A 23,501-nucleotide genomic window follows, 5' to 3' on the forward strand; every position below is an offset into this window, starting at 1 on the left:
GTTAGGTCAGAGCTAAAACAAGCATAATTATAGTACTATCCACAACACCAAAATGCTTGTAGAATATCTCTCAGCGCCTATAAGCTCTCTTGCCCAAATCTTATTTTTAGAACCATTATTAATAAATACATAAATAAATGGGAAGCTGTCAAGTTGCAAATCATAGTTACAGACTTTTGTACAGCCCTTTGGTAATACATCTTTACCTATTAATAAAACAGGAAAGGTAAATTTAGGGGAGGGGGGCTACAGAGTACCTAAAGCTCTACTGGCAACAGTGGTGGGATTCAGCCAGTTCGCACCAGTTCAGCAGAACCGGTAGCTAAATTTTGCTGAGTTCAGAGAACCGGGTTAATGCACAGTCTTCCAGAAGTCCATTCTAGGCCTCGGAGGTCTGGAGGAGGCCTCACAGGCCTAGAATGGCCCGCCAGAAGTGCATGGATACCATTTCCAGAAATCCATTCTAGGCCTCAGAGACCCAGGCCTGCATCCAATAAGAGAACCGGTTGTTCAGGTATTTGAATCCCACCACTGACTGGCAACTGCAAGAAACAAATTCACCACTTTTTATTTTTTTACTTTACAATAAATAGGTATTTTGTTACAGGTCCTCCTTCTATAATAGAAAGGATCAAAAATGATCACCAGACACAGAAACTACAACTCCCAGAATTCTCAGATAACTGTATATGAGAAGCTTTGAATATTAAACCACATTGGAAACTATTTTAAATTATGATTTCTATAGCTCAGGGATATCAAACTGCCAGCCCATGGGCCAGATGCGTCATCAGGAAACTGCACCCACCCCATTGCTGGCAATGGAGAAAAAGCTCCGATATGTCGCACGACGTTGTGAGTTTGACATGTCTGCTATAGTTACTTTAAATATACCATTCTGGTCTCTTACCTGGTCACATATTAATTCCCACTTCTTTTCACTATCATACTGACTCAGGAGCTTCATTTTGTCTGGCGGCAGATTCATAGAATTCTAAAAAAAGAGAGAATATTGTTAATACAGAATAATTGCATAACAAGAATTGTGATACGTTCAACCATGTAAAGTTCTTAATGCAGGTAGTCCTCGACTTACAATCACAATTTGAGCCCAAAATTTATGTTGCTAAGACATTTGTTAAGTGAGTGTTGTTCTGTTTTACAACCTTTTTTGCCACAGTTGTTAAGTGAATTGCTATAGTTGTTAAGTTAGTAACATGGGTATTAAGTGAATCTGGCTTCTCCATTAGCTTTCTTTGTCAGAAGTTTGCAAAAGGTAATCACATGATCCTGGGACATTGTAACTGTCATAAATACAAGCCAGTTGGCAAGCAGCTGGATTTTGATCATGTGACCATGGGGATCTTGTAATGGTCATAAGTGTGAAAAATGGTCATAAGTCACTTTTTTCAGTGCCACTGTAACTTTGAACGGTCACTAAATGAATGGTTGTTAAGTTGAGGACTACTTGTAATACTGGAGGAAAAAGGCAAGGCAATGGTAGAACAATTTGAGGATACACAGAGAAAGCTTCAGCTATGCAGTCATGACTTTCATCTTGATTTTTTTTACTCTAACTCAACCCCCCCCCCCATGTCTCTGTTTTGAGTAGTACAAGCGGCTTATTTGGCACATTTGTGGTGTGTTACTCCCATAATCACTGTTTTTCTCCAGTGCTCCCACAGCTTGTTCATTGAAGTTTCCTATAAAACTATACTTTTCTTAATTCATTTTCTTTATCTATTTTTACCAGACAGCTACAGATATACTCCATGTTAGGAGATCTTCTGTAGAGATTGTTCGCTCTGTGTCAGCAGCTTCTGATACTTGGGGGTGGGAGGGGGGAAGAGAGCCTGAATTTGAGGGGAGGGGAATTCCACTTCTTATGGTTATTTCCTCTAAAGATTTTTTTTTGTACTTCTGAAAGTGTCAGAATTGGTATTTTCCTCTTCTATATGAATGATACCATTTTGGGTTTATTATAAGGGGCTCATACCTAAACATCAATTTTAAGATAAAATAATCAGTTCTGTATAGGGCCAGCAACATATAGCAAGGGGCTAGTGGTTGATTAATGGGAAGAAAGGAATAATGTAAATGCAGAGGGTGGAGAATCATTTCCAGATCATTTTAAGAACAATTTTAAAAAATCTGGGTCCTCTAGTCTAAATTGTATGATCTGAGTGTATATTTTTCCATTTTTATTGTGAGCTTCCCAGAGTCTATAATTGGGACAGCAGTTATATCCATTCATGCGCGTCACTAATTAGATGACGAGGCATTTGGCTAATTCACATGTATTATTAGAGAGACAAGACGAGAGAGGGTACGGAGACCCCCCCATCAGGTCTTCTAAGGCGACTTGGTCGCTAGCCCAGGTGTCGGCCAGAGGGGTCACCACCTAGTGCGGTCCTATGGGTGCTCCTTAGCAATGCTCGGGAGTCCCTCTGGCACCGCGTGTTCCCCGCATGTACATGTGACTCAGCCTTCCATCCTTCCGAGGTAGGTAAAATGAGGACCCAGATTGTTGGGGGCAATTAAGCTGACTTTGTAATAATGCCTCTTGGGGTGTGTGTGTGAAAGCCCTAACAAGCAGGCATATACATAGAATGAAGGCTACTACTAAGCTTGTAAGCCGCCCTGAGTCTTCGGAGAAGGGCAGGATATAAATGGAATTTTAAAAAATAAAAAAATAAAAAATATACTATTTGACAAAGGTTCTAAGTTGTTGTGTTTTAATTGTGCCTTTGATTTATAGTTAATATACATTTTTTCCTATATTCAGTTGGAGGTACATTTACAAGATGGCCAGAAACATCTCCAGCTATAATTACATCAACTCTCAACTAATAAAGTTCAAGAACTTCTCCCACTTATTTCTACTTTCCATTTGAGTTGGGAGAATATCTGCACTGCAATATGGAAATTTCATTCAATGGAAATTAAACTTTCCTTGGATTGACCTGGTAAATCAAGTCTACTAATAGTCACATGCTACTCAAAAGGCCTGGCTCACTGTACAAAGGCCTGGCTGCCCAAATAATGCTCATATTCATGGACTGCTGTGTTCCTCTTTTGCTTCAACATAAAGAACAACAACCAAAAAAGAAGTCTTTGGCTTCTTGTGATTGTGCTTGAATGAAATCAGCATGTATTTAGAGGAGATTATCTCAGTGGCAGGAAGTTGCAAGCTGGCTGTGCTTTTGGTTCTTGCAACCATTCTTTCTCAACCTGTTCTCATTTCCCTTACAACTTGCTGATTGAACCATTCCACATAGCATGGAAAAAAGGACCATTGGTCAAAACTGACTGGTGATGTGCCAAGTTTTCTTCATAAGATACCAGGGTTGTAATTTTGGGGTGCCCCAGCTCCTATTTTTGAAAACTCAAATAAGTCATTTTGAAAATATGACTATTATTTTTTTTACTCAGTAATAGCCATTTTGATTATCTTGAGAATTTCCTGTTAAACCCCTGACAAACAGTTGTTGTTTTGACCATACTGTTTCTAACTATTCTAGACTATTTTCAAAGATAGTTTCATTTAGATTGCCTAAGTGTTCATGCCAGACTATGCCTGTCCAGTTCCAGCTGCATCTGTTGTATGAGCCTGACATGATCAAATATACTCCTAGCTTAGGAGCAAAGGCCACCTATATCTCCACTGACAATGATAGATTCAGAAACGTCATCTAAAAGATAGACTCTTTCTCCAAACCAGGTTAAATATCATCGAGGTAGAAACTGAAAAATTACAACATTCATCTTGCCTCAGCTGCAGATCCAGTTTATTGCCCCTCAACCAATCTATTATTCTGTTTGGACATCAATTCAAGACATCGCGTAGATAAGACAAAAAGAGATAAAACTACATGTACTCAATATAGCGGATACCTAAGTAATCTGCTTACGGTTAATCCTCAATTCAGACACATTCAAAATTATGAGAGTGCTGACAAAAATTACAAGTGGTCCTCGCACTTACAACCCCTGCCTTGTTCCTGTGATCACCTAATCAAAATTCAAGCCCTTGGTAACTTCTATGGATTTGTGAGGATTGCAATGTTGCAGAGTCGCACGATTGCCCTTTGTAACCTTCCCAGCTGATTTCTGACAAGCAAAGTCAGTGGGGGATGCCACATTTACTTGATGAACATATGCTTCACTTAATGACAATGGCAAAAAGGTCATAAAATCAGGCATGACTCACTTAACTACTTCACTTAGTAATGGAATTTCTGGTCCCAATAGTGGTTGTAAGTTGAGGACTGCCTACATGTCATTTCATGAACGTGGAAAAAGTAATGTGGGATAAATAGTAGTACAGTATGATGAAATTAGGCTTATTTGGTCAGAAGTGGCATAGTTTCTTAGACAGTTTAAAGCTTTGCTGTTCCTACCCAAAAAGGATAAACATCTGTATATTATCTCATCTCTCATTAGTTCTTTTCTTGGCAGAGATGTATATGCCTGAGAGGAGAAATATTTTATTTTTCATTCATCTGGACGACCAGCTGATGATAAACAGTTGAAACTTTATGTTAGTCTGACTTGAACAGATAGCATAAAATAGGTACACCATCAAAAATCTTCAATAGTTAATTCCAAGAGATCTCCTCCTCCTCCTTTCCCACTATAAACTCTATCCAACAATCAGTTATTTCTCATTTTCCCATTCTCTCTCTCTCCAAGCATTAATGCCCCAATACATTTCTTGGAAATGGTAATCCAAGTTGGAGTATAAGGCATTGCCACCAATGGCCATTTCTGATTATTCATCCAGAAAGATATTGTGATTGTTGAGATGGAAAGCTGCTGAGGTCTCCAATTTTTTATCTTCTTTGGCAAAAGTAATTCCACTGAAGGACCGAAGTTCATTTTGACCTGAAAACCAATCTAAAACCAGCAGAAATGGATATTTTAAAAAATCAACTTTCTTTAAAATGCTTAAAAATCAGTCAATATTCACTTAAGCAGCTTGCCCAGATCCATTCTTTACAGCAGTGTTTTTCAATCTGAGCAATTTTAAGATGTGAACTTCATCTAGGAGAACTACCTCAACTTATGACCAAAACAGAGCCCAAAATTTCCATTGTTAAGCAAGACAGTTGTTAAGTGAATTGTGATCCATTTTATGACCTTTTTGCTACAGTTGTTAAGTGAATTGCTGCAGTTATTAAGTGAATCATGTGGTTGTTAAGTGATTCTGGCTTCCTCCATTGACTTACCAGAAGCCAGCTGGGAAGGTTACAAATGGTGATCACATGATCTTGGGACAGTGGAACAGTCATAAAATACACACCAGCTTTCAAACTTCCAAATTTTGATCACATGACTGTGGAGATGCTACAATCACCTTAAGGGTAAAAAACAGTCATAAGTCACTTTTTTGAGTGCCATTGGAACTTTGAATGGTCACTAAACGAAGAGTGGAGAACTACCTGTACTACTTTACAAAATGCTCTGTGTTAGATTCATTATAATCTAGGTTCAGTCCAATGAGTGGGGAACCGGGCTCACATATTATGCTAGGTTGGTTTAGTTCTGGCTTAGTGCAGTGTAACATTCAAACTCTATAGTTTAAAACTCATGGTATATGTCTAGTGTGGGAATGCAGTCCTAATCTCATACCTAAAACTAAATTAAACAAAAACAAAAACTAAAATACAGGAACGACTGGTACATTTTAGCAGTGCAAATTCAGAGGGGGCTTAAAATCATAAAGAAACATTCCAAATAAATGCATTCAGAAAGAAATCAAGGTGAAAAACAAGCCCTAAATTATTGGTGAATGCTCCATGTTGGCCTCATAAATTAATCTAATACTCCTCTTTCTCACTTTCAAAATCTCTTGGATACCGAGAATATGTGATTTTGAGACTACAGGAATTTCCATCTTTGTTGCTATTAATAGCAGCCATGCTGAAAGAAGCTGCTGGCATTCAAATTACCAGGCAATTTCAAAAACTGCCACAGTATAAAAATCAATAGGTCTCCTCTGTCTGATACAAAAAGGAAGAATTCCAGCTCTTTTTCAAAGGAAACTCATAGCAAAAAAACAAACAATGCATCATCATCTTGTTGATCTTCATTAGATCTCATATAGCATTGTCTTATCTTCCAGCTGACTTGCAGTTCTGCTCTATGGTGAATGCTTGCTTCCATGGCATTACTGGGCAATTGGATGACAAGGTGATACAGGGTTCACTGATGTAGGAGGCCAGGAGGTTCAAATCTGGCATGGGCTGCAATCATAATCTAGTGACAGAACATCAGAACTGAGGGAAGCAAGCCATCTTTGGGACAGTCTTTGTCATGAGATCTGGTCTCAGAGCCACATCCCTTTCATGTTTCAAGTGTATAGAGTCCTAACCAAGCCCCCTTTAAATGACCTTACCGAATGGACAGAGCAATTCTGAATTAAATTGTCTCTAATTCAACTTAGTACTGTGCCATGCACAACTGTGTAGGTCATAATCAGAACTCTGAATTGGATCTGAGTTTACTAGCATCCAATGGAGAGACTTCAGAATAAGTGCTATATTATGGACCAATTATAGCCTCCAAGTCATCTTCAAAGATAGTGTACTGCAGTAGTGAAGACATATGATAAGGATGTGGACCATCATAACTTACAGTGGTGTTGGTTAATGGAAACCATGTGGGGAACTAAGCATTGCAAACATAGCAACTTCTGCTTGGGAGCTAGTTTGTAAATCTGTTTATTATTTTGCTATACTGCATCTTTTAAGAAATGTCCATCAGACATAAGTGGTAGGAAATAAGAGGTCCTGCCACAAATGGCTTTTGTAAATGGGTCAATTGATAAATCAAAAAGCAGGGCAGCCTAACTCAGCTATGAATGTATCCAAAAACAGATTTAAAGTTGTCAATTTTGATGTGAGCTGATGAAATATTATAAAAATATCATAATTGCCTGGAGTAAACTCCTGCCAAAATTTCTATTCTTCAGAAGTTAAAAAAGACTTTCTCCAAAAAGGCTTTATAGAATTGGGTGACAATAATATTAATTGGTGCTTGACTTTGCTTACAATTCTGTTCCTTGTTTTTCTGATATTTTCTGCTGTGTGCCCTAGGCAACAAAACCCACACCTGTTAGCTTTATTATACTATTTCAGGACCTCATTTGGGTGATGATTACTATAAAGAAATGTGAATAATTTTGCAACTTGGTTTTAAAAGGGCTAATGTTGATAGAGTGTCCAGTTTAGGAATGATTAGGATTTTTATGAGATAGTAAAAGTTTCTTCTAATCTAGAGGAAGCTATTAAGCAAATAATGGTTTCTTAAGGTAATGAATGGCACAGATGTTTACCACTGACTTTTGTTTAAATGGATAGTCCATTTATGGGCCGCATCAATTCCAGGAAATCCTCGCGTCCTACACTATTCTTGGAACATTCAGTTTTCTTAGTTGAGATTTGTTGGCCCATTTTTCCTTAGTGAGATATTTTGACCAAAGACTGGGAATACTTCTAGTTAACCTTATAGCCCTGGAATATCTGCTGGCATTCTCTCCTCCTCACCCTACCCCCCACCCCAAATACTAATCTGGTCCAATCCTGTTTATTCTTGAATTCTTGAATCAGCCAAAATCAGCTAGCCATTGATCATACATAAACAAATGCAAATCCTAAAAGTATCTTATTGTAAAGTACAGATAGTCCTCTATTTATGTTCATTTGGTGACCATTCAAAGTGACAACGGCCCTGAAAAAGTGACTTTTTTCATATTTACAACAGTTGCAGCATCTCCATAGCCACACAATCAAAATTCAGATGCTTAGCAATTGGTTTATATTTATGACAGTTACCGCGTCCCGGGTTATGTGATCACCTTCTGTGACCTTTTGACAAGCAAAGTTAATGGGGAAACCATTATAATCATGTTACTAACTTCATAGCTGTAATGATTCACTTAACAGTTATGGCAAGAAAGATCGTAAAATGGGGCAAAATTCACTTAACAAATGTCTCACTTACCAACATAAATTTTGGGTTCAATTGTGGTCCTAAGTCGAGGACTACCTGTATGGTACTGGGCCATATATGGTGAACCCACTATAAGGGGAGGAATCTTTGACAGAAGGAATCTTTGACAGAAAATGAACAAAAGATAGGAAAGGTTTCTTGAAAGTAAGAGACCCATTTCCTGAGCCTACAACAAATTTACCATAGCATATTGTTTAGGAATCTATTTAACTGTTAAGAAAGGTACCTGGCTATTTTTCAAAATGCTCTTTTAAAGCATACTGGAATATAGCACTCCTTCTAAAAGAATGAACATAACCTCCTAAATTTCAAATTAGCCACACCAAACCACTGCAGTTAACCACTCTTATTGCCCTCTTATTGCTGTGAGGATCTGTTCGCTCTGACTTTTAATGCTTGAAAATAAATCCTATCCCCAGAATCACTGATGCATGATTTGCTTTCAATTTTCTTGTCAGCACTTCTCAGGATCAGAACATTAAGGAATAAAAACAATATCATCCTTCTAGAGCGATGCCATTGACCTCTTCTCTACATGGTACTCCAAGGGCAGAGACTGAATCAAACGTTTCCAAATATGTGGCGTGAACATTAGGAAGAACTTCTTGATGGCGTGAGATTAGAACAAAGTGCTATAGAACTTTTATTTTTAGAGATTCTTAAGCAAATGCCTGGGTCCCTGAGTAGGCTAAGGGCACCATTTCCTGGCTATAACATTGACAGTAACACTTTTACTTGGAGCCATATGTATATTTACTTTGCATTGTTTTAACCATTTAATAGGTTTTATGATGCAGGCCACACAAAGTCATCTTTTGAGATGGGCAGCTACACAGCCTGAACACTACTCAGGGTTCCCAGCCTGAGCACAACTCCTTGTATCAGAGCTGCTCTCCAGAATGATGCTAATACAGGTAGTTCTTGACTTACAATCACAAGTGAGCCCAAAATGGCCACTGCTAAGTTAGACAGTTGTTAAGTGAGTTTTGCCTCATTTTATGATGTTTTCTGCCATAGTTGTTAAGCGAATTACTGTAATTGTTAAATCAGTAACACAGTTAAGTGAATCTGGCTTCCCCTTTGACTTTGCCTGTCAGAAGATCACAAAAGGTGATCACATGACCCCAGGACACTGTGACCGTCATAAATATGAGCCAGTTGACAAGCGTCTGAATTTTCATCAATGGGCATAAGTATGAAAAAGTCATTAAGTCACTGAACAAATGGTTGCAAGTCAAGGATTACCTATATATTTCTTGTAATGGGTGTTAAAATGTGGGTAATGTTTGTTGCATGATGATCTGATAGATTTTGAAAGATCAATTTGCTGTCAGTGAGGACTGCAATAAACTGAAACAACCTAGGGAACAGAGAAACATTCTTGTATTTTGTTTTGACCCTCACAATTTGATTTTAAAGCACCCTGCCCATTACTGCTTGAAATATTTGTGGACCTATTTCTATCTCTTCATTAAGAATCTCTTTAGTACTCTACGGCCTTCTCCCTGTAAAGGTACTTATTTGAAGCCATTTGCCAACTTGAAATCATCAGTTAAGTGTTTTTACAATGAGCTTAATGGATCCAACCTCTTCCCACTTGTCTTTCAGATTTTTTTTATATCAGACTTGTTTACCTACTTTTTAAACTATTGTATATTTATAAATCATGTTGAGGGGGAGAAATGTGGGATTCCTATTGCCATTGAGTGGTTTGAAGAAATCTGGTTTGCACTTTCTTTAAGTTAAAAATAGGGAATAATTCATTTTAGCCTCCTGTTTATTTACATCAACATTCCCCATCCTGGAATTCTCATCTATTATTAAATAAATTAGCTGGGAATTCGAGGAGTTGCAACTTCAGCATTATTAAAGGAGCCAGTCTGGGGCAGAAGGCTTGCATCTTTTAAAACTCAACACTTAAGGGAAATGAATCAAAAGAATCTGGGGAAAAGAGATGGCCCATAAGCTCCCCAGAATCTCTGAAAAATTTCAGCTATATTATATGTCTTAGGTAGGGGAAATTAATTAACATATCAGTTAATGTTTTGGTTTGTGTGTGTATATGTTTGTGTCTGCCTTTTCAAGTCAGTGTTGACTCCTGGTGACTGCCAGGACAAGCCCATGCAGTTTTCTTGGCAAGATTTTGTAAGTGGTTTGCCATTGCCTCTTTCCTGGGGCTGATACAGAATGACTGGCCCTGTAGGTTTTACCCTGCTAACTGTAACTGATTTTAATGGGCAGTGCTCATCTCCGTTTCTTAAACCAAAGAACCAGCATTGTTGAGGTGTTTCCATGGTCATATGGCTGTCATGACATTATGCCACAACAGAGAACATAGGGTGAAACATGGAAAACCATTGGGCCTAAGACAGGACTACAATTCACTGTTTCCCTCTTTCTAACTTTGTGCCTTAACCACTGCACGAAAGTGGCTCTCTATCAAGTAGTTTTTCCTGGTCCTACCTATTTCCTTATCCTGACCATGCTCAACTTTTAAACTATGGGTTATAATAAAGCTATGAAAAGCTGCTGGTGACCTCAAGCCTTTAAAATATTGCACTATATACAGTAACAAATTAATTAACTAATGTTTACATAACCAAAACCTATTTATGGCACACAAAATTTGCATGGGTTTACCAACAGTCAGTAAAAATCTACTCAGTTCTACTTGTTTTATGGATTTGGCTTGCCCAAAATCATGCAGAATCTTAAATGGAATTCTGAATGACAGTTTCTGGGCTAACATCCCAGTTTCCAGCCACCTATGATTATTGATGGATTCAGCCATCTAGATTCTGCAGTGACAGCACCATTCTTAAATTAACTATTCAAAGTGGGGGAGAGTTTTTACCATTTTCTCTTGGTTTTAAATTTCTTTCTTATAAAAAAAAGTCCCTTACAGACCTGCCTGTATTTGCCATCACAACAAAACACAATCACTTTTCTACACCAGATCTGGGCACTGGCATACATTTGGCTAGGCTAGATCATTTACTAAAGAACATTAGTGGAATCTCAGCATAATGATACAAATTAGAAAGTCCTCAAGGGATCATTTCTCCAATGGTCTCTAAGTATTAGATTTCCCAGAGAGCACCCTTATGACTGAATATCAGAAGGATCAGGAATTCTTTGGAAAGTTTAGCAATCTTTGCGATGTGTAATGAATTTTATCTTACAGGCAGGAAACTTGCCTGAGACATGAAAAGATACATATATAATATTAAAACCTAAAGAAGAACAAGATTTGACTAAGAAAAGAAATTATAGACCGATATCACTACTTATTATAAACTGTTCACAATGATCATAGCTTATTAATACATTGAAAATAATATTACAAGTTATTAATGAAGATAAAGATGAATGTTTACAAAAAAGACAATTAAATATTAGAATGGACGTTTAATAATATTTTGAACAGCACAATAAAAAATACCTTGCATTAATTTTTTTTTGATGCAGGAAAATTTTTCACAATTTGAACTTTTTTATTTAAAAATTTGACAGATATGAACTTTGGGGAGAAATGTATTAAATTGATAATGTTGAATTATACTTCACAAAAGACACATATAATGGAGATTCATCTAAACTGTGCAACATAAAAAGGAACAAGGCAGAGTTGTACATTGTCTCTTCTTTATTCCACCTTTAGAAATAGTAAGCCGAGAGTTAAGACAAGAGATGATTAAGGGGATGGATATATATATATATATATATATATATATATATATATATATATATATATATATATATATATATATATATATATATATATTCCATCCCCTTAATCATCTCCTCTTGTCTTATATATATATATATATATATATATATATATATATATATATATATATATATATATATATATATATATATATATATATATATATTCTGAGGTTTTCGTGGGTGTTTGTATGTAGATCTTTGGTCATTCGGGTTTTTTCCCCACGTAGAATTGAAGGTATAAGAGCAACGTTTCGACAAAATCTCATCCGTCATCCTCAGGCTGGTGGCTTCAGCTTCGTTCTTCTGGGAGAAGTGTGTGGTAGTGGCTGTTTGTTCCTCTTTTTTAAACTGCCAGAGGGGGTGTGTTCTGTGGGTGGAGGTGTGCTCTGATTGGGTGGGGGTTAGCTGTGTTCTGATTGGGTGGGGGGGTGTTTTGTTTTTTTATTAAAGAGTTTTACAAAAACAAAATTTTACAATATATCCCCAAATCCCTCCCACCCCAAACCCACCCACTTCCCCCCCCCACTTCCCAGAGCTAAATACAGGATTATAGTTACAATAATCATATTCTAAATAAAAATTATGCATAATATAAAATTAACGAAATTCATAATGCGCTTTAACTTTCTTTTAACATAACTACAAACAACGTACCAATAACAATATCGCACTAAAATCTACTCATAAGCTAAATGGAACTTTTTAGTCCCATATTTGTTTTGAATATAATTTATCCATCTCCTCCAAACTGAAATATATCTTTCCTGTGAATGATCCTTTAAATAAGCAGAAATCTTGGACATTTCTGCAAAATTCGAAACTTTAAACACCCATTCTTCTACAGTGGGCAAACTATCCTTCTTCCAATATTGTCCCACCAGTAACCGTGCTGCCGTTATCATGTTCAACATCAAGTTAGTTTCTTTAACATCACAATCTACAACAATACCCAATAAAAACAATTGCGGGGAAAACTTTATCTTTCTCTTAAAAAATCTTTTGAATGTTCCACCAAATTTTAATCCAAAAAGCTTTTATATTTCTACAAGTCCACCACATGTGAAAATAAGTAGCTTCTAAACTACCACACCTCCAACATTTAGACTGTAAATTAGGATACATGTTGGACAACTTCTTGGGATCCAGATGCCATCTATAAAACATTTTATAAAAATTTTCTCTTAAATTTTGAGCCTGGGTAAATTTAACATTTCTGACCCAAATTATCTCCCAGTTGTCCAACGAAATTGGTTCCTGAATATTTTGTGCCCACTTTATCATGCAGTCTTTAACCAGTTCCGTTTCCGAATCCAATTCAATTAAAGCATTATATATCCTCTTTATATGTGCACAATTTGAATCTCTAATTTGTTTTACTAAATTTTGATCTGTAATTGTGATGCCAACCTTTTGATCTGACTTCCACCTAGCTTTCAATTGGGTATATTGAAACCAAGAGTAACTTATGTTTTCTTGTCTTAACTCCTCTACTGGTTTAAGTTGCCAATCATTCCCTTGCAATCTAAGTAGTTCCTTATAAGAAACCATATCCATACTCACTCCCATAGATACGTGTGTCCAGGAATTCCCCAAATCGGTATTTTATAATTTAACTTATAATAATACTTTTTCCAGACACGCAATAAAGCACTTCTAAGAATATGGGATTTAAAAGCCCTATCTACCTTCTTATCATAAGTTTTGCCTCATTTTATGATGTTTTCTGCCATAGTTGTTAAGTGAATGACTGTAATTGTTATATATATACACACACACAGTGGCTCAGTGGGTTAGGACGCTGAGCTTGTCGATCAGCGCCTGATATATATATATATGGAAAATTTTAAAAAATGTGGAGCATTTGCAAGTTTTAAGATCAATAAAAAGAAGACAAAGATGTTAACAGAAAATATGAATATCCTGATCAAATAGAATTGATGAATAACATGAATTTTAAAGTTGAGAAGATGAAACATTTGGATATTAATGATAAATATGATCTATATGCTGCTTCAAAATAATTATGTTAACCCTTGGATTGTAATAAAAAAACACATATTAAGATGGATGAAACAACAACTATCATTGTTGGGAAGAATTTCTGTGATTAAGATGAATGGCATGTCTTCAAGCAAAAAGAAAGACTGGTTGCCTTAAAAAAAAGCACCTTTGGAACAATCATGACCTGGATGACTGAGAATCTCCATAGATATGTATGTATAATTGTTAGAAAAATTAATAATAATTAATAATAATAATAATAATAATAATAATAATAAGAATAAGAATAAGAATAAGAAGAAGAAGAAGAAGAAGAAGAAGAAGAAGAAGAAGAAGAAGAAGAAGAAGAAGAAGAAGAAGTTGGAAGGGACCTTGGAGGTCATCTAGTCCAACCCCCTGCTAAGGCAGGAAACCCTATACAATTTCAGACAAATGGCTGTCCAGTCTCTTCTTAAAAACTTCTAGTGTTGGAGCATTCACCACATCTGGAGGCAGGTTGTTCCACTGGTTAGTTGTTCTAACTGTCAGGAAGTTTCTCCTTAGTTCTAGGTTGCTTCTCTCCTTGACTAGTTTCCATCCGTTGCTTCTTGTCCTGCTTTCAGGTGCTTTGGAGAATAGCTTGGCTCCCTCTTCTTTGTGGCAGCCCCTGAGATATTGGAACACTGCTATCATGTCACCCCTCACCCTTCTCTTCATTAAACTTAAGTAACACCAGCTGCCTGCAATTAGTGCAGGTTCGCATCCCACCAGGCTCAAGGTTGAGTCAGCCTTCCATCCTTCCGAGGTAGGTAAAATGAGGACCCAGATTGTTGGGGGCAATTAAGCTGACTTTGTAATAATGCTGCTTGGGGGTGTATGAAAGCCCTAATAAGCAGGCATATACATAGAATGAAGGCTACTGCTAAGCTTGTAAGCTGCCCTGAGTCTTTGGAGAAGGGCGGGATATAAATGGAATTAAAAAAATAATAATAAAAAATAAATAAACTACACATACCCAATTCCAGCAACCGTTCCCTATATGTTTTAGCCTCCAGTCTCCCAATCATCTTTGTTGCTCTTCTCTGTACTCTTTCTAGAGTCTCGACATCTTTTTTACATTGTGGTGACCAAAACTGGATGCAGTATTCCAGGTGTGGCCTTACCAAGGCATTGTAAAGTGGTATTAGTATTTCACGTGATCTTGATTCTATCCCTCTGTTAATGCAGCCTAGCACTGTGTTGGCTTTTTTGGCAGCTGCAGGACACTGCTGGCTCATATTTAAGTGATTGTCCACTAGGACTCCGAGATCTCTCTCACAGTTACTACTATCGAGCAAGGTACCACCTATACTCTACCTGTGCATTTGATTTTTCCTGCCTAAATGTAGAACCTTACTTTTTTCACAATTGAGTTTCATTTTGTTAGATAGTGCCCAGTGTTCGAGTCTGTCCAGATCCTTCTGTATCTTAAGCCTATCTTCTGGAGTATTGGCTATTCCTGCCAGCTTGGTGTCATCTGCAAATTTGATGAGTTCCCCATCTATCCCCTCATCCAAATCGCTGATGAAGATGTTGAAGAGCACTGGGCCCAGGACAGAGCCCTGGGGCACCCCACTACACACTTCCTTCCATGTAGATGCAGTTCCATTGAGGACCACAGGCTGAGTACGGCCTGTCAGCCAGCTACGAATCCATCTGGTGGTGATGCTATCTAACCCACATTTTTCTATCTTATCAAGTAGTAGGTTGTGATCTACAGTAATTAAGTAATTAAAGGAGTTCTTGGTTTTAAATAATGTAAGACTGAAATAGAAATGGAGCTAGGTACAAATGATGATTATATTATTACTAAATTTATAAACTTTTATTGAAATACAAACCAAAAGAACAAGTGAAAGAATGTAGGATAAAATGGGGTTTAAAAAAGTTATAATGTACCTATGGATCAGTAGGAAAATATGTGGTGAAAGGTCTGAAATTTATGTTATGTTATAGTCTTAAAAGAGAATTTTTATAAAATGATAATAACATTGACACATGTCACTGAAAAAACTGACTAGAATGTAGTCAGGCTCTTCAAACATATGTGGGAAATATAACCAACAAGAAGGGACATTTTATCGTGCTTCGTAGACATGTAAAATGGCAAAACGTTTTAGGCTCAATTACACATAATAAATAATACAGAAGATTTTAAAAAGTCATATACTATTGAAACTATTGGCCTTTGAGATTTGATGGATAAGCAGCTGGGGAAAAAAACTATGGAACTTTATGAGAACTGCAGGAAACTGTTATATGCACAAAGGCAGAAATATTTGATTTTACCCTAAATCTTTGATCTATGGTCCTGGAAATTGCAGAGTTTAGAAAATCTTCAGCATTATCTCTTGTTTTTATTTCTCAAACTCAGGGAGATGTGAAACTCATATGTGGATGTTAGGAACAGTCTTGCAACTGATGAGGACAAACAAATTCTAATATAATCTATGTAAGACAAAGTTGCTGCAAATAAAGAAATCTAGCACTCTGGAGGAAGAGTTACAATTGGGTTTAGGTAATTTCCATTCTCACTGATTTCCAGTGCAATTTCTGAGTGAACTCTAAAACGCCTATTAATCTCTGTTGTCTTGAATGATATGGGACCAAGTTACTTGTACTCAATCCAAATCAGCCCATCCTGTTCTAAGATTTGTAGTGGGAGCTCCTATTTATTGTTTAGTACTAAGAATGGTCCAATTGGCAGAAGTAGGGCAGAAAGTGCCCCTTGAATTCATTACCATTCAAGGTTGATCAATCTCCCTAACTATAGACCTTGAGGAATGCCCTAAAATTATTTTTTCTATAGTCTTTTCTTATGGGATTGCATTGGTTTTCAGTTGTCAGTGTTCTTAAGGGGTATGTTAGTTTTATTATTTCTAGTTAGTACAAAATATGATCTGCAAGATAAAATGGAAATAGCAGCTGTGGAAAAATAGAAGAGGGGAAGCAGAGCAAGAAAGCACATTTTCTTACACACTGAGGTAGCAATATGCTTTGAAGAGAAGAAATGTTATAGAAATTCTGCTCCTTGTAATGTTTTAAGTTTATATGCTAAAACAAGATTTAAGAAAATAGATACAGGTTGATATTAGAGACGCTGTGATCTAAAGAATGCAAGAGAAGTAGAATGAATGTTGGTCTATCCTCAATCCCTATGTACCTCTTTGTATTCCTTTTTCCGGTTGTCTGACAATTAACACTGTCAGGGGTTCCACATTGTTGTATGCTGGTAGGACTACAAGAGTGGATTCCCTTGCTAATGTAGTTAGATTTTTCTTTTCCTTTTATTACTTTACAGAAATGTTTCTCTAAAGCATAGTACCCAACAGAGGTTCATCTGGAATCTACTGGCAGATTTTTCAGATGACTTTATGTAGATCTGCAAATATTTCTGACTTCCAATTACTTTAAAAGAAAAAGGCCCTCTCGCTCTGAACCCTTCCCCTCAACTATCTTAAATGATCAAACGAAGAAAGATTTATAGAGGGTTTTTTGCATGAAAATCTGTGAACTCAGTTTTGACACAATAATACTAGCACTAATGCTAATACTGATAATTTAGTATTAGAATATAATGGAAGATCTAGTTTGGTCTAGTAGTTAAGGCACCAGACTAGAAACCAGGAGTCACTGGTTTCTAGTCCCACCTTAGCCATGAAAGCCAGCTAGGTAAGTTTGGGCCAGTCACTCTCTCTCAGCCCCATCCACATCACAGGTTCATTGTGAGAAAAATATGAGAAGGAAGGAGGTATTATTTGCCCCTTTGAGTTATTCATAAAAATAATAAAGGAGGATAAAAATATTCTTTAAAATTATTATTTATTCCACCTGTATATTACCTACTCTTAAGGTCTCTGAGAAGCTCAAGACAAAGAAACAAAATCAATAAAAAGCAAAGATAAAAGATGCCAAGTACAAGGAAGTGAGGGAGATCTCACTCTCCCTCACCAAAGGCCCAGGTGAAATATATTGTCTCCAAAAAGGTTTTGAAGCACTCCCTCCCTTCTCAGTTTCTGGCTTTTGTACTAAGATTACAATTGATGGATTTGACAGACCAAAAGACTACCTCTTGAGTAGGACAGCCCTGCTGGGAGCTTCTTATAGAAAAGTTGCTGGATCTTGAGGCCTTCTATAGGTGCCACTTCCTTTTTGTACTACTCTGAAATGAAAGTAGTTTTGGGTGTGTGCATATACTGTATGCAGCACTTGGGCACTGTGAGAAGACATCAACAGGAAGTGGGTATTATTTTGAAAGAAAAATGTGGCTTGCTAGCCTGCAGCCCCCAAATTGTAAAATAGAGGTACATTTGCCTCTGAACGCATTGTTTCCACTTCACAAATATGACAAATGATTGCTAATGGACCTGTTCTCTAGGAAAGTCTGGTTCATTGATATTGCAATACCAGTTGATGCACGAATTGAAGAGAAACAGCTACAAAAAAAAAAAAACAAACCAAAGCAAAATACTGCTATCTGCAAATTGAAGTTGAGCGATTGTGGAGGAAAAAATCAATGGTTGTACCAATAGTGATAGGAGTCCTTGGAGCAATAACTAAAAGGCTCCCTAGAGGAAAGTTTGAACTTATTAGACCTGAATATTGTGACTTTACAAAAAAAAACCCACCTTACTCAGAACTGCCTATATATTCTAATGTTACCTTAACAGCTCTTAGGTCCTTAGTTAGGACTTGAACTGTAATATTTTACCAGTCTCAGACTGAAAAGAATTGAAGATTAAATCTTATATAACAACAACAGCAGCAATAACAGGGAAAGCAAAGAAAGAGACAGAGGGGCTAAATTCTGGCTGCACAAGGCCAACCCTTAAGAACAAATGCATATAACGCCAGAATTGAGAAGGTGGCAACAGACATCAAACACTGCTTTTTCAAAGAAGCTGAAGAAATAGTATCACCTAGTTAGCTGCTGCAAGAAAATTGCACAAAATGACTGCAAAACAATAGTAGGTCAAAGTATCAACAATGATACATTGGAATATCTGCATTTTCCTGCAGGCAAGAACTGTTGGGACCACAAAATTGACAAAGTACTGGTAATCTTTACTTAACAATCAATTATTTTACAAAGCTTTCAAACAGGGCAGCCATGGAAGAGGTGCTTTAGGAGCCATAAATATCCCTGGCTGCTTTAAATGGTCATGCTGCCTCCCCCTCACAGTCATGTGACTGCATGTCAAATAAATCAGCTTTACAACTCGTTGGGGTGTTCGATGGTCACATGTCTGTGATTCATGATGTTTTTGCCAGTTTCCACCAAAAAACACGCATTCACATGAATCAGTTCACTTAACAATAGTGATGCTCACTTAACCTTGAAAAAGGCTGGAAAAGTACACCCAGTCACATGGATTCCTCGATGTACAACTGCAACAACTTATTCTAGGCTCAATAACAGCTGTAAGTTGAGAACTACCTGTAATAGAAAATTAACAAGCTATGGTGCTCTAGGACATTAGAATTCAAATAGGCAAGCACCTACTTCATAATATCCCAGGCTAAGTAATTGTTGATAGGAAACATCTTGAAAATCTTTCCAGAGAAAATACTGTGGAAGTGACTCCTGTAAGAATGGTTTTACATAGGAAGAAATAGGTGATATTAGCTAAAGCTTGGATATGCTTTACTTTCACCTGTTAATCACCCATTTTATTCAGCAGTTAACTTACTACTTTCGGCATTTTTTGCTTCTGAAACTACAAAATTTATGCCTAATTGCATGTTTAATAATAATTTTAACTAACAGCAACATTAAAGAAAAGATATACAATTTCTGCTGTATCTGATGAACTGTACAATTTGGACAAATAAATCTACTGATTGTATATATCAAGCAAGATAAGAACTTAGAGAAATGGTTATACTATACTACACATAAGTATTACTATTACTATACTATACTGTACTATACTACACCTAAAAACATTACTATTACCTACACTATACTGTCCTGTCCTGTTATGTATATTGCTACCAGTTTATATATTTTATAGCATATATTGTTATACTCTACTCTACTACTATACTGTATAGTTGGGATCTTTCCAACTTCGTTTCAGTTGAAGTTAGAAAGGTAAGTATTGTTAATGGACCATAAACCAAATCTTAATTCAAATGAGACAGAGGTGCAGCCTGTGGCCCTTCCCCTAACATGTTATGCATACAAAGTCATCCTGTTATGGACTGCCTACTTGCTTCTGTACTAGATGCTATCCCTAAGTATGCTCCATTCAACAGGTATACAAGCTAAGAACAAGAGCTAGGCCTGGAAACAAAAGATAATACCTGGTATAAGGTCATGTGTATCTTGACAGATTAGTAGGCAGGTACCTAGTTGTTAGATCTACCAGGTCCACAGGTCTATTTCTGATTGAATCTGTTCTTAAAGATTTCACATATATGATGTATGTTTAGATGAATTCCCATCTGGACATTTTAGGGCATTTTCTATATGGAGCCGCTTAGTGTGCAAACTTTGCTGATCCAGAATAATATGAATGGTCTGAATATGAGACTTGTGTGACTCCCTCATTTAAACAAATCCAATAATTACACATTTGTTTCTAGCATGTTTGAGGTGTTCATTCTGCTGCTTGGGCTTAGCTTATCTGAAGAGTACGTTGTCCTATAGAAGTCTATCTGGTTTTTAGGAAACTTGAGGAAACAGCCTTCTTTTTATCTTGCCATAAAATCAGCAATACGAGGAAGGCCTTCTCAGTAGATCTTAATGGAGTTCAGACTTTATTGCCGCTTTGCCAGTAAGCAAAGAATCATTGTTTTAATGATTGTTACTTATAATTCTTTTTTTCCCCATTTTTATTATTGTTAGTCTGCCAGATTTTAAGAGATAGGCAACTCAGATCACTATTGCTCCCACTTTGTTTTACTTATATAGGAACTCAATTTGTTGCCCTTTCCAAGGTAATGCTTTCCAATGTACCAGGGTAATATTTATTTCTGTAAAACAGGGCTTTTCAACCACTAGTACGGGTACCACCTGTGGTACATTGGCACCTGGCAGGTGGTATGCGACCATCCTAGAAAAGTGGTAGCGGGGGAGGGCAGTGAGCTGAACCAGTGGCCGCACCGCACAAACCTGAGCGAGAGATGGCTGGAGCTGCAGGGCAGTCAGGGCTCAGAGGAAATGCCAGGATCAGTGCTTCTTTGGGGCTGTCAGGGCTCAGCAGAAGCACCAGGATCAGCGCGATCTTGGTGCTTCTGAGCCAAGAAGAAGCGCCAATCAGCTGGAATGTTGCAGCATCTCCAGGGTCTTGTGATTTACATTCAGATGCTTGGCAACTGATTCATATTTATGATGGTCACAATGTCCCAGGGTCATGTGAAGAAACCTGCTGCAACCACCCAGCCGAAGGGGTGAATAAAAACCAAACACCCCCCACCCCACCCCATACGCTGGATCATGGAGAAAGCTAGAGAGTTCCAGAAAAACATCTACTTCTGCTTCATTGACTATGCTAAAGCCTTTGATTGTGTGGATCACAACAAACTGTGGCAAGTTCTTAAAGAGTTGGGAGTACCAGACCATCTTATTTGTCTCTTGAGAAACCTATATGCGGGTCAAGAAGCAACAGTGAGAACTGGACACAGAACCCCTGATTGGTTCAAAATTTGGAAAGGAGTCTGGCAAGGATGTATACTGTCGCCCTGCCTATTTAACTTATATGCAGAGCACATCATGAGAAAGGCAGAGCTAGATGAATCAAAAGTTGGAATTAAGATTGCCGGGAGAATTATCAACAACTTAAGATATGCAGATGATATCACTCTAATGGCAGAAAGTGAAGAGGAACTAAAGAGCCTCTTGTTGCGGGTGAAGAAGGAGAGTGCAAAAGTTGGCTTGAAATTCAACATTAAGAAAACCAAGATCATGGCATCCGGCCCTCTCAATTCCTGGCAAATAGATGGGGAAGAAATGGAGGTAGTGACAGATTTTATTTTCCTGGGTTCCAAGATTACCACCGATGGGGACTGCAGCCAAGAAATTAAAAGACGCTTGCTCCTGGGGAAGAAAGCCATGGCAAATCTAGACAGCACACTAAAAAGCAGAGACATCACCCTGCCAACAAAAGTGTGTATAGTCAAGGCTATGGTCTTCCCAGCTGCAATGTATGGCTGTGAAAGATGGACCATAAGAAAGGCTGAGGGCCAAAGAGTTGAGGCCTTTTAACTATGGTGCTGGAGAAGACTCCTGTGAGTCCCTTGGACTGTAAGGTGATCAAACCAGTCAGTCCTAGAGGAGATCAACCCTGACTGCTCTTTAGAAGGCCAGATCCTGAAACTAAAACTCAAATACTTTGGCCACTTAATGAGAAGGAAGGACTCACTGGAGAAAGGCCTAATGCTGGGAAAGATTGAGGGCAAGAGAAGAAGGGGACGACAGAGAATGAGGTGGCTGGATGGAGTCACTGAAGCAGTAGGTGTGAGCTTAAATGGACTCCAGAAGATGGTAGAGGACAGGAAGGCCTGGAGGAACGTTGTCCATGGGGTCGCAATGGGTCGGACACGACTTCGCAACTAACAACAACAACAATGCATCTTCAGGGCATTCTCTTGAATCTCCCAAAACAAAACTCCTGAAGAACAGTCAACAATATTGGACTATACTGAAGGGTTCCCATTCACAAGTCTCATTCCCTTCCTCAGAAAAACAGGCATAATAACTCTGGGTGATCTTGCTATGTCAGCATGATAGTTTTCATCCTCCTGCAATGTGTATATAATAATGGTGGAGTTTACCTGCATGCATTGGCAGGATTATTTTTATGTTTCCACTGTCAGAAAAATACCACTAAAAAGTTCAACAGTTAGAAATATTACAAATTATTGTCTTTCTTTGGTTTTGTTTATTTGTTTTAAAATAAACACATGATTAGATTCTGATTCTTTTCCCCCACAGAGCAGCAATCACTTCCCATCATGGAATTGTGTTAAAAAATACTGTCTTACTGTGAAAAGGAAATCAGAAAATTTCTTCCACTGTGCCTTCTTTCATTGTGTGTGTGTGTGTGTGTGTGTGTGTGTGATGGGAAAGAGTTTCTTAAAGTAAATGAGCAGAATAGTAGCCTTTTTTTGCTTCATATCTTGGCTTTTAGAACTATTAAGGAAATTTCCTGCTCCGTTAGCTGAAAATGCAAGTGATATATATTCTCCAATCACAAAAGTCAATGGGCATAATGAAAAAGCAGGACTGTGCTTAACTACAAATAAAACCAAACTGACATGGCAACCAGAATTGACAATGAAGCTATTGAAGTGATGGATAACTTCTGATTTTTAAGGCTCATTATTAACAATAAAGGAACCAGCAATCAAGAAACCCACTGCAGCCTAGAATTTGGCAGAAGAGCAATGAAGGATGAGGAACAGATATTCAGATGCCGTATTGGTATCTGTATGTACAAGGATTAGAATATTGCAGGAAGTGGTTTTCATTTGACAGTCTATGGAAGTGTAAGTTAGACTTTGAAGAAGCAAATTAGGAAGAGTTTTGTTACTTTTGAACTTTAGTGTTGAATAGATTCCTGAGAATACCATGGGTAGCCAAGAAAACAAACAAATGGGATTACAGAACAAATCAATCTAGAATTCGCACTCAAATATAAATGATTAACTTCAAATTATTATATTTTAGAAATGTTACGCAAAGACCCAACTCCTCTGGTGAATCATAATCTGGAAACGTCAGAAGGAAATTT

The 23,501-nt window shown here is 37.4% G+C and overlaps 1 protein-coding gene across 1 annotated transcript in view; it reads right to left on the reverse strand.

Annotated features, from left to right (window-relative positions):
* FMNL1 (formin like 1) overlaps positions 1-23,501 on the reverse strand; it is a 102,306-nt gene that overhangs the window by 64,692 nt on the left and 14,113 nt on the right. Inside the window, exon 2 of the mRNA XM_081344415.1 lies at positions 911-994. Coding sequence (XP_081200541.1) covers positions 911-994 — 84 coding nt within the window. The remainder of the gene's footprint in view (positions 1-910; positions 995-23,501) is intronic.

Source organism: Vipera berus (assembly GCF_964194415.1).
Source record: "Vipera berus genome assembly, chromosome: Z".
In the NCBI taxonomy this organism is placed as follows: domain Eukaryota; kingdom Metazoa; phylum Chordata; class Lepidosauria; order Squamata; family Viperidae; genus Vipera; species Vipera berus.